Source organism: Micropterus salmoides, unplaced genomic scaffold, assembly GCF_014851395.1.
Source record: "Micropterus salmoides isolate LMB-PRFRI ecotype aquatic unplaced genomic scaffold, ASM1485139v1 Ms_hic_scaffold_6, whole genome shotgun sequence".
In the NCBI taxonomy this organism is placed as follows: domain Eukaryota; kingdom Metazoa; phylum Chordata; class Actinopteri; order Centrarchiformes; family Centrarchidae; genus Micropterus; species Micropterus salmoides.
The window spans coordinates 21,499,131-21,510,575 of NW_024044348.1; the positions used below are offsets into that span (position 1 = coordinate 21,499,131).

At 39.1% G+C, this 11,445-nt stretch overlaps 1 protein-coding gene across 2 annotated transcripts; it reads left to right on the forward strand.

The window, feature by feature from the left end:
- The first annotated feature begins 72 nt into the window (after positions 1-72).
- Positions 73-9,694, forward strand: tradd (tnfrsf1a-associated via death domain). Of its 2 annotated transcripts, none has more exons than XM_038701026.1 (5): positions 73-165; positions 5,141-5,294; positions 5,441-5,721; positions 6,674-6,821; positions 8,974-9,694. In XM_038701026.1, the coding sequence occupies exons 2-5, from the start codon at positions 5,144-5,146 to the stop codon at positions 9,270-9,272; spliced, it is 879 nt and encodes a 292-aa protein (XP_038556954.1). In that variant the 5' UTR covers positions 73-165; positions 5,141-5,143; the 3' UTR covers positions 9,273-9,694. The 2 variants fall into 2 exon arrangements, with proteins under 2 accessions (XP_038556954.1, XP_038556955.1); XM_038701027.1 differs by lacking the exon at positions 73-165 and adding an exon at positions 466-486.
- Positions 9,695-11,445: the final 1,751 nt, after the last annotated feature.

Consider the following 11,445-nt stretch of genomic DNA (forward strand, 5'->3'; position numbering starts at 1 on the left):
TTCCTTCCTGTCATGACATTTTGTCCTAGCGGCATGTAGATTTTCACCAATCAGAGCGTTCTTTGATTTCCGCTCAGCCAATGGGAGGCCAGGAAGTTGTGACGGCGTCAGTGGGTGTGATCACTCAGGAGGAAGCGTCCCCGAACAATATAGCAAAGTTTTAAGGTAAGTTTGTACCGACTTACTTCACAGTGAAACCGAAGAATGAGAAGGTAGAAACCGTGTTAGCCTGGTGCCGTGTCTTTTAGCAGTCCGGTAAACACTTCAGCAGTCCGTTTTGTCGTACCGTCGCCGAAGTTTAACGGCTGTGTCTACTGTACGTGAGGTTTACCAACACGAACTGTACTCAAACAATAACCCTCCTTGTAAAAGATTTTTTTTTAAACACAATTTTGCGATCCCCCCCCCCCCCCCCCCCTCCGGTTGGTCGAATCAAACTGCATTGCTGCTACAACACTCTTGATAAACCATTCACACCTGTGGCAGGTAACTAGACAACTTGTCGTGTTTTAACAGAAAGTCATCTGCACGTATGAGTCGCGTAGCAGCCACTCATTTGGCTTTTTAAAATTCCTAGTACGTGTCTTGGCAAAACGATGCATCACTTACATTAAACATTACATTTTAATCACATTAAAATACCGTGGAATTATAGTTTAATCTGGCGAGGCGTTATGAATAAATCTACATCCCCATAAATACAGCACACAATATTTTTTAGCAGCGATTGGATTGGTTTTTGGAAAGGACACTAGACCTGACAATGTGATGCTCTACAACACAATTAGTTTTGCAAAAGCTACCATCCTTTTAAAGGGTAGGTTCACCTGTTTTGTACATTAAAAGCATTGATAGTCACTGTAGCTGTTCCTCTTGTTCACACTGGCTTTAAAAATATCCCCTCCACACGTGTATTTGGATCCACAGTCCTCATTCTGTGCTAAAGTTCAGTTAACAGGAGGTTTCAGCAGTCTGAGCTGGAAAAATTTTGTGGATATGTTCAGTCTTGATTTGAAGAACCCCTCTGTGTTGCTCTCTCTCCTCTGCAGCTCAGCAAGGAAACTTCAGAATCATTTTTGCAAAGACATCCCACACAAGCTGGAGCCACATCATTTTGGCCACTTTGCTTTTTTTGTTTTGTGCTAATTATGTCAGCACACTACAATTACCTATACAAGTATTTTAGGTTCTTCTAGGTTGTAATTTGTTGTTTCACTTACCACGTTTGTCAAAAAATAAGAAATGCGTTTTTTGTGGCCAGTGTGGTCAGGAGGAACAATTACACCGACCAATAACCCTTTTTATGTATATATATACCCTTACGTATTATTTTAAGACCAATTTCAAAAAGGAGAACCTATCCTTAAAGCCCCCCACACCCATGGTCCACCTACACAGGTGTTTTCACGTAGTGTGCCTAAATAGACCTCTTCTGAAGACTGTACAGGCCGACATCTCCCTCACTCTCCTGTTACAGCACAGTACAACAAACTTACACCTCTATCATAGTAGTACATGACGTTACCTAACGTCCTGCAATTCCCTGAATAGATCCAACTTTAACCTGATGTTTATGACTTGCAAGCATTCACATTGCAAGACAGCGCAGGGCATTCATGTGGTTACAGTTCGGTGTATAGACAATGTAGCACTGTACTCATTAAATGTAGAGTTTAATAACATTGAAAGATGGACTGATGAGAGGCATCCATGTTGGTTTGGTTTTCAGCCATTGTATTAGTGATATACTGATTAATCGGGCCGGTATCTGATATTTTGAGATAATCAGCATCAACCCGAATGCCAGCACTCACAAGGCCGATAAACAAAAAATGTCTGCGGACACATCTGCAGGAAGCCTCTTCAGTGTGGCTGCTATAGAACGACGTTAGCTTGCCCCCTTTGGGAGTTTTGGGAAGGTGGTGAAAAGGTTAGTTTAGAGCCATAAAGTTCCTCAGTCACCATCATCTTTTCTAAACGTTAGATTGACTGTCTCAAGCCTGAATTATACATTTGCGTCAAATCCACATCCATCGTTGCCTGCTCGGCTAAGCGTACCTCCCCAAAAATGTAACCACACGTCTCTGCAACGCGTGGTAGCATTGCCAATTTTTACTAGCAGCAAAACAAGTAAAACGGTGGACAAACCCCCGCTGACTGGTTTCACTATCAAAATTTGATCCATTAGGTTGATAACATTTGAAAAGGCTAAGCAAGTGGAGTTCAGGCGGTGGGTGGGGACTGCAAGTCTTTGTAACCTTTTTCATCCGTGATTAGTAAGTTTGCATTCCTGATGTATATTATCTCTCGCCCTGCTCTCTAAATATCTGCATCAGCCACTGATAAACCCCTACCGGTTGACCACTACTTAGAAGTTTATTTTGTTTATTAATTTTGGTGTTGTGAGATATACTGTATAATGAGCACAGATCTACTCTCTCAGTATAACTGGAAATGCCTGTGCTGGTGTGCAGGGCATTTATATTTAGTAAACATTCAGACAAGAAGTAAGTGTGTAAAGTAGAAGATGACACTTTTGACCTCTTCTTGTTTCTTGGATTTTCAGATGTTTACTGTAAACACAAGAAGGGCAACTTCATGTCAACATGTTTTGATTTTATTTTCCACAATGGCTGTGGATTCACTTCTCTCTAAATTCCATGGATATGAATACATGACTAATTGAACAAGTTATTCTATTATATGACTAAATGATTACAGAACAGATTAACTGACACACAAAATATTCCTTAGTGATACCCTACAGTTTATTACACTATGTGGGTTTCCTTTAATTCAAGACATCATCTACGGGTCTGTTTAGTTTACAAATGGAGCTTTAAAGCACTGTAGACAGGCTGAAACGAGCACATCGCAAAAAGGTAAAATGACTAATTTGTGGAAGCACATCCATGAATCAAACATTTTCTTTTCACCTAAATGTCAGACGAGCTGTCCAGGGAATACTAGAGGTTTGCCTTTTGGCAGCAAAAGCTAAATGATATATTTTAAGCTCCTGATGATCACTTAATCCTCATACAGCTGGTGAACAAATCTCACAGTGTACTTCAGAGTACCGGTAGATAGATAGCATATTACATACTGGCTAAGTTGTGGAGATTCCTGTAGGCCCAGTGGCCAAGAACACTGTGTCTTAGTGAAATATGTGGACATGCATATAATCCAGCTCAGAGGATGCTCTTTCCATGCAGAGCTCTCTTGTGTTGGTGCATGGAGACAACACCAAGAGTGAGCCCGAGGGCCTCAGTGCTTCATTCAGAATACAGGAGTTGGGGCTGGACTGGGGGAGGGGAGGACTCAGATTAAAAATGTCTTTATGTAATGAGGGTTTCAAAAGGAGGCTAGGGTAAAAGGGGTAAAGTGGACTGAGGCCACAACAACCAGGGACCACTAGGAAAGAAGTGGTTTTAACTGCCAAGAGGAAAAAAGAGGATATTTTTGCTTGTCATTGGTAGGGCTGGGCAATTAAACAATAATGATAGTTATCGCGATAAAATTTTCCTCAATAGGAATATAACAAATGTTCAATTTTATTATTTTGAATTACAAACAAATCAACACTTGTTTTTCTATAAGATATTTATTTTGTTGAGGAAAAAGCAGTGAAAAATGTTTTACATAATTTTACTCATGAATATTTGTTGAATAAATGTTTTTTCTACCTCAGATTGGTGAAATGATCAGTGAAATGTTTTGCCTATCATGTTCTGACCATAAAGAAAAGTTAAAAACAAAATTAACCATGTTGTTTCTTCAACTTTCACTCAGGTGCAAAAATCAGACTTTAAACTTGAAAAAAATAATGATTTCAAATTTACCGTGTGTATATTACCGATATCGACCTATTTTTTTTATTGTGAGAACATTTTTCATCCAGGCAGGTCAATTTGGAGAGGTTATATTTTGCTCAAGTAATCAGAAGATTATGACAAATACAACTGATTTTGTCACCACACGTTTTTTTATTTATTTTTTTAGTCTGTAATAAGGCAGAAATTAGTGAAAAGTGCATATCACAACTGATGATGAAATAGATGGTTTGGTTTGACCAACAGACAAAAGATATTCAATTTACAATAACAGAAAACAGGAGATTCTCACATGTAAGAAGCCAGGCCAGTGAATGTTTGGCAACTTTGCTTGAAAATGACTTAAATGGTTCCACTTTGTCCCATAGAAACCACACTACCTGTGTCTTGAAATGTTAAACCGCTAAATGATGATATAATAAAATGTACTACTTATTTTTGTTCCAATGAAATTGTATAAAGTTGTCATGCTTACATAAAACACTGAATGTAATCATGAAAATTGTGAATTGCTCCATCCCTAATCCTTTGCAGTGTTGATCTTTGTGGGTTTTAGGTTTATTTAGGTCTCATGATATCATGTAAAATTGTTCTAGTATTATGTAATAATAGCCCTTCTCAGAAATCCTTAAATGAGTTATAGCAGGAGCAATAAAAGCAGTCATTTATATTACAGTCAATCCTATTGATTAATCCCACTTTACGCAAGAGAGATGGAATAATACTATAGTATTAAACTATATTATTGACTCTATGTTGCAATATAAAGTCAAACAGCTGTTACAAATGTAGGCAGAGGAAAACAGCTTACATTCTGAGTCCACTCAACGGTTCACTGAGCGCTGAATACACAACATAACAAAGAGACAGAGCTAAAAAAAAAACACTCCACATAGTCATACATACTGTGAAGGAGAATCCAGAGAAATCAGTGTTTTAGTGATGTGACTCTTGAATGGAAGGATTTACCTAGAACCCTGACTTCCCTGGAGGACATTGAATTTAATCTTAAGCATTTCCTGGTGATGGAAAGCATCCTGGTTTGTCTTTGAAGGCAATGAGACTTCTTGACTTTCACAACTCCCAATTCTACAGGAGGCTATTTGATAACTTGATAAGTAAGCACCTGTAGTGCTTGAGTTCAGCGTTGTTGTGTATGATGTTTGAGGATATTTTACAGTCGCTCGGCTTTATCTCATCAGTCTATAATTTCACTTTCTTTGTAGACTTGTCTTTGCACATCAGATAGAAGGTCCTTTGATGTTGTCTGCTCACCCTTGAAAACATGTACTGTATGTGTCAAACTTCAGAGAATGGCAGACAAGTCTTTGGATCGCGGGCCATGGACAGGATGTGCGGTCATGTTTCTGCAGTCGCTCTGTCCTGGTGTGAACCTGCTCTCTCTCTACAAAGACCAGCAGGGAAAGTTCATCATTTTCAAAGTCATTAAGCTGACACTTACAGGTGAGCGCTCTAGCTGGGTTCTAAAAGGCATATCTAGCATGCTAATTTAGACAAATTGGTTCCCAAATAATAACACAAATAATAACTAAAGACAAATATGTATTTCTTGGATGTCACACTTATGAATGAGTATTTTTCATGGTCAGATTCTGCTGGAGGTCTGGGTGGTTATGAGATACTTAAGGTCCATGATGCTGATCCCTTTCTGGGGGTGGAGGTGAAGTTTGTGGACGTGGCAACATGTCAGCAGTTCCTCGAGAGCTACAGCTCTGGAACGGTGCGCCAGTCCCTCTCCCAACATGCCTGCCGGCTTCTTGCTCTTCCCCAAGAGCTTGCAGTGGAAACCCAGCTTAAAGCCAGCACACACATCCTGGATCTCTATCTGGACAAGCTGGAACTTTGCCTACAACACATCCACCTGTCACAGGTAAACTGGACGTTTCTGTTTGTCTATTTTTTGGGAATTTTGAGAGGAAGCTCCAGTATTTCAAATTTTCAAGTGGTTGGTACTCAGATAATCAGACAGCCATTTCATTTCACGTCATTCATTCAGCCTTATGTGTTCATGTTAGCTGATTTTTGTCATCCTAACCTCTCACTAGATCACATTGATCAAAGAAACGAGTCAAGTTGTTATTTCTGTAAGACTTTTATAGCTGTGTTTATCTCATCCATGCTTGTTGCTGTTTTTCATGAACTTAGCTAGGTAGCTAACTAGAAATGGAGGAAGATGACCTCCCCATTCTTTATACCGAATAATAAGTACTTATTGGTTATTCCTTGTGAACAGCCGTCATTGAGGACAACCTCGGATGTATTTGAATCTCTGGTTGCGCACTGTTTAGCTGTGCCAAGCACTATAAAAAAACAAAACCAGTTGTGAAAAACATATTCAAGAATAAATATCCCACTTCCACAAAAAATATAATAAAACAGAAATACTATAATGGCTCAGTCCAGTTTGTTTGGCTGAATATTTTCTCACACAAGGCACCATTTAACGTTTTCTCAAAATACCTACTTGAGTATGGGAACAAGCTATAGCTCATAATGGCAAAAGATTTAAATAAATTGCAGATGGTGGTGGGACAAGATTTTCAAACAATTTTGTTCTCTTTGAGAAGTTTAATTGTCTTTCTAAATTTGCAGTTTCACTGACATTGACATGCATTTTGTTATTTCATGTTGTTTCAAGTATTTAGATTTTCTGCATGCTAACTGCAAAAACATGATTTCTTGACAGGCAGATGAATAAATAGCTCAAAAAAAGAAACCAGCAACACCATAGTGTGGGTGGCAGGAGGAACATAAAAAAAAAATCAGTTAAATGTTCTCATTTATATTTTTCAATTGAAGTGATCTTTGTCATTTTGTGTCAGCCGGAGCGCCTGCGTGATGAGGAGATTGATCATCTGGAGCAGCAGCTGCAGAATCAAGCCCGCGGTCCTGCCTCGCAGTCTGCCACCAACAATCAGGAAGGGCTTCCGGACCCCAGCAACGACTTCGAGTTTCAGAATAGAAAGTTTGGTGAGTCAAGATGAATTTTTCTACTTTCGAGTCTTGTGTAGTCTGTAAGTCACAATAGAGATTAAAATAGCCTTTATATCAGATAGGGAGGGTTTTCCCCTTCCTTTTGAGTTGCTCTGTGCGTTTTATTAGATTCACCAGACGCACACGGTTCAGTGAGAAATAGCGAAGAAACCATGCTGCTGACTTTAAATGACCATACAGTTGTTTTGTTTTCACATTTTTGTTACTTCCAGCCATTTCCCAAAGTGTACCATGTTTTTTTAAAATGGATTTCCTATCTTTGAGGCAGCCATTAGTTTCAGTTCATTCAACAATGTGTGTTGAGATAAGAGAGTGAAATTATGGAGTGAGATAAGAAACTTGCTTGTAATATACGTATAAACTATGACAGTGAGCATCGGCCTGCCCTTTTTCTTCTTGCAACAACTGTGTCATTGCTGCAGAGTCGTACAGTCTAGAGGATGTATTGTTTTGAACGTCTGAGATTTAGTACAAGAAGTTGCCAAACTCATTCTGTTCCACAACTTTGCGTATTGATGGTCTTGTGTTACATTTTCTGACAGCATGCGAATTCAGTGCTTTTTGTCAGCCAACTCTAATCCAACCTTTTATAAATTGAAGGTAAGTCTATGGGTTGATATCAGGACCAGCAGATGATGTCTTTGGATTGCATTGATTTAAATTTGTCGACCCCATACTGAACTGTTAATTAGCTGAGGAGGCATTATAAAGACTTGAAAGTTAATCAGATTTTCTAATTGAGTAATTAAAGATTTTATTTCAGTTTGTGTAAATTTAGATTCAGCTCCCTCAGACGCACTACTGTATCTGAGCATGAGGGACTTCTGCTCCCTAAGTGCCTCCTCCAAGGCCTCCAGCAGCAGCTGCCCTGGTTTCAAGTTTAATCTGAATTATGAAACTTGCTTTCATAGCGAGTACAACAAATGTGAAATAAAAAAACAGATCAATTAATTACAAATTCATTTCTGTAAATGCACTCTTTAAATTTATGCATGACCAAATAAATGCAATTTTAAATGAATATTTGGTAGCACTAATCTCTTTCATTCACTCGCTAGGTGACCACATTTGTAAACCCTATATAGTCCGAAGTAGCTGCTACTATATGAACTCTACTGTGGAAAAAAATGTGGTGACTTTTTCTTAAAAAGGCTTCAAGCTATGAAACTTGTCGCACTTCCTCAGTCTTGTAAGTTAAATAAGGATATTGTTCCCTTTAGAGGGACACTGAAACAAAATAGAGCTTCCCAACAGTTAATTTATTAATTAAAAACCAAAGCTCACGTTAGCTTTGTCACTTGGGATTTGGTAAGTGGTGTTGGTGCTTTTGATGGGGAAGTGGGGAAAAATATGCCACCAGTGATATTTACTGAAATGTCTAAGCATATTTTTTCCCATTCTGTCTGTCATTCACACACACTTACAACCATAAAGCTGCACTAATCAATGTATTTGTTTTAACAATAGATTAAATGACTACAGGTAATGTGAAAGGTGTTGCTTGTAGTGGCAACACCCACAGAGAACCATCCCTCACCTCTGTTAAGTTCATTTTCACCGCTCTCATCAGCGCTGTTTTCAGCTGAAGACCTCTGATAAAACCCACTGTACGGCAAGCTGGTGAACATAGTGAAGCATTTAGCAGCTAAAGAGTCAGGTATTTCCCTCAGGATTTGTCTGGGACCAAGTCAGTGCTAAAAGGAGAGAAAATGTTGAACAGGTGGACACAAACACGACTCCAAATAAATGCTAATGTTGCTGCTCTTCTGCTGGATGTGTAAATAGCAACCGGTTGCCAACGTGTTCTCCATAACAACGTGATAACATGTTTGTATCCCTGTCCCCAAGTGGCCTAAAAAATCAATTAATGCTGTTTTAATGCTTCAGAGACATTAGATTAAATGATAAACAGAGACTGAGCAACAGCTCCTGTTGACAAAAGAATGATTAAGGCCTAATGTATATAAAACATCCTGTTGATGTTAAGGTGCTTAGCAAGTCTGCAAGTTATTAATAGAAATGTTTACTGTTTACACATTTGTTTACAAACTCAGAATTAATGTTATCACAATTAAGGACAATTTACATTAATGTTTTTTCCTTCACCCTTTGTCCTGTGGCCCGTCAGAGGACCGAATGCTGACAGCGGCAGATGTTCAGAGCTTTTCTAACGGAGTGGGCCGTCAGTGGAAGCATGTAGGGAGGGCCCTGGGGAAGAGCTGTCGGGCTCTGAAGGGTCCGGCTATAGACAACCTGGCCTACGAGTACGAGAGAGAAGGGCTCTATGAGCAAGCCTACCAGCTGCTCAGCCGCTTCATCCAGGCGGAAGGGAGAGCGGCCAAGCTGAGCCGGCTGGTCAAAGCACTGGTGGACTGCAAACTCACCAGCCTGGCTGAAAATATTCTGGACATACAGCCACGAGAGTAACTGTGTGCACGAGTTGTGAAAACTGAGGGGACAGGTCCTCTCTACTGTCTGCTTTCACATACAGTATGTTTGTTCTTGTTGTCTGTTGTCCTCACTTTTAAATCATTCCTGTGTGTCTGTGTGTGCATGTTTCAGACAGGTTATGTGAACACAAGAGATTTGAGTCATATCTTGATTTGCTTTTCAATTATAAGTAGTATTGATTATTGTTCCCATTTATATAAAATGATCTGCCATCACTGAACAAATATGCTGTCTTGAGTTTAATGCACTGTTTAAACAGTCGTGTTTGTCTTTTGTGGAAGTGGGACCTGTTGGGTCTCGTCACTAATGAGTGCACAACTGAAGGTTACTGATTGTTTTTTCTCTCTCGCTCTCCAAAATGGGTTCATACAAATTAAATGGTTGTGTAAAAAAAAGTCTTCACGTTGTGTTTGATGCATTAGTGTAATTAAAACTGAAAACATAATTTTATCAAAATTCCCTCAGGTATAATTTAGTGTTAATCCTCCCTCTCTACCGTCTCTCCCTCTCACTCAAACACACACACACACACACGTGCACATGCTTATATGATTAAACTGCTGATCACCGATGTGGTCGCTGAATGTGTGTGTGGGCCTGCATGTGTCACGTTGTGGGAGCTTCAGGTGGAAATTGCTGGCAAAGAGGAAATTCACTGATGGATGTAGTCTCTTCAGGTTGAGCTCCTCTGCTGGTTTCCATTCAGGGTCCACTGTAAAAGCCCAACCCCCCTTTTTACTCCACTTGACCATCCATCCAGATGTGATGTGTGGATTAGAAGCATCATGTGTTTACATTGGCTACAACCTGCCTGTAACTATCATGAAGAGGTTTTGTCCTCAGTAATATTTCTGGGAATTTCTGGGGTTTATGACATAAAGAGGAGTTGGCATTGTATACTTTCACATGCTGGGTTTTAAAGCTGATTGTGATATTTTTTAAAGCTAAACATCTTCAAATTACATACGTGGCAGTGTATGACATGTAGACCATAATGAAGGACCAGAATGATGACCTCTGTGTGTCCAGTCTGTCTCTGCCTGTAACTGTGAAGATGCTGACACACACACACCAGATAAACTGTCTGATTACACATTTGCTTATGATCTGCACAAATGGAGAGTGATTTACGGAAGTACTCTACTTGAAACACATTTTTGAGGTACTTTACTCGAGTATTTCCATTTTCTGCTACTTTATACTTTCTATTCCACTAATGTTACATTTCAGAGGCAGATATGGCACTTTTATGCATTCACATTTATTTGACAGCTATAGTTAAAAGTTACATTACAGATTAAAAGATTTTACATAACTAGTTTCATAGAATATAATGCATAGGTACAGATTAAAGTAGGTAAAATAAGCTTCACCAAGACCAGCAAAAATATTCTTACACATTTGTGTATTAGTAGTAATAACCTAATTCATTTAACGTCTGCAGTTACTAGTTACTTTGCAGATTATTTATTTATTTATAAGAGACATAATTTTATAGAACATGATGCATTGGTACAAATGAAAGTAGGTAAAATAAACTCCACCTAGACTAGCTAAAAATTACAATACTTCTTATACGTTTATGTAGGCCTATTAGTAATAATAACTTAATTAATTTAAGGTCTGTAATTGTTACTCTGCAGACCAAGTTATAGGTTATACAAAAACTATGATGAGCTTATGAAATACACTGTACTGTAATTGTGTATTTTAACACCTTGGCATTACTTGTAAGTAAAGGGTCTTAATACCTCAAACTGTGTTTTACTCTTCCACAACTGATTATCTGACCATATTTTTATGTAGCCAGGGCTCATTTACAGTTTGTCTTGTGCTTCTCGTCCACCACCATGCCTGTGTGTTTCAGGCCTGTTTATGTTTGTAGAATAAAATCATTCTGGCGACGGTGCGTTTTTATTTTTCAACAATAGCACAATTTCCACTAATACCGAGAAACAAGAAGGCAACGTTTGCCATTTAGACGGCTCATTCATTTTGAATTATCTTTCATAGGACGTGATTAAAACTCGGCTCTGACGTAAGCGAGATTGTCCGCGTTAGGTGAGTCTCGCGCAGCCAGCCCTGCTTCCCTCCTCCTCCTCTCGCGCCCCTCCTGCCTGCCTTCGTGAACAGATACCGAAGAAATCGC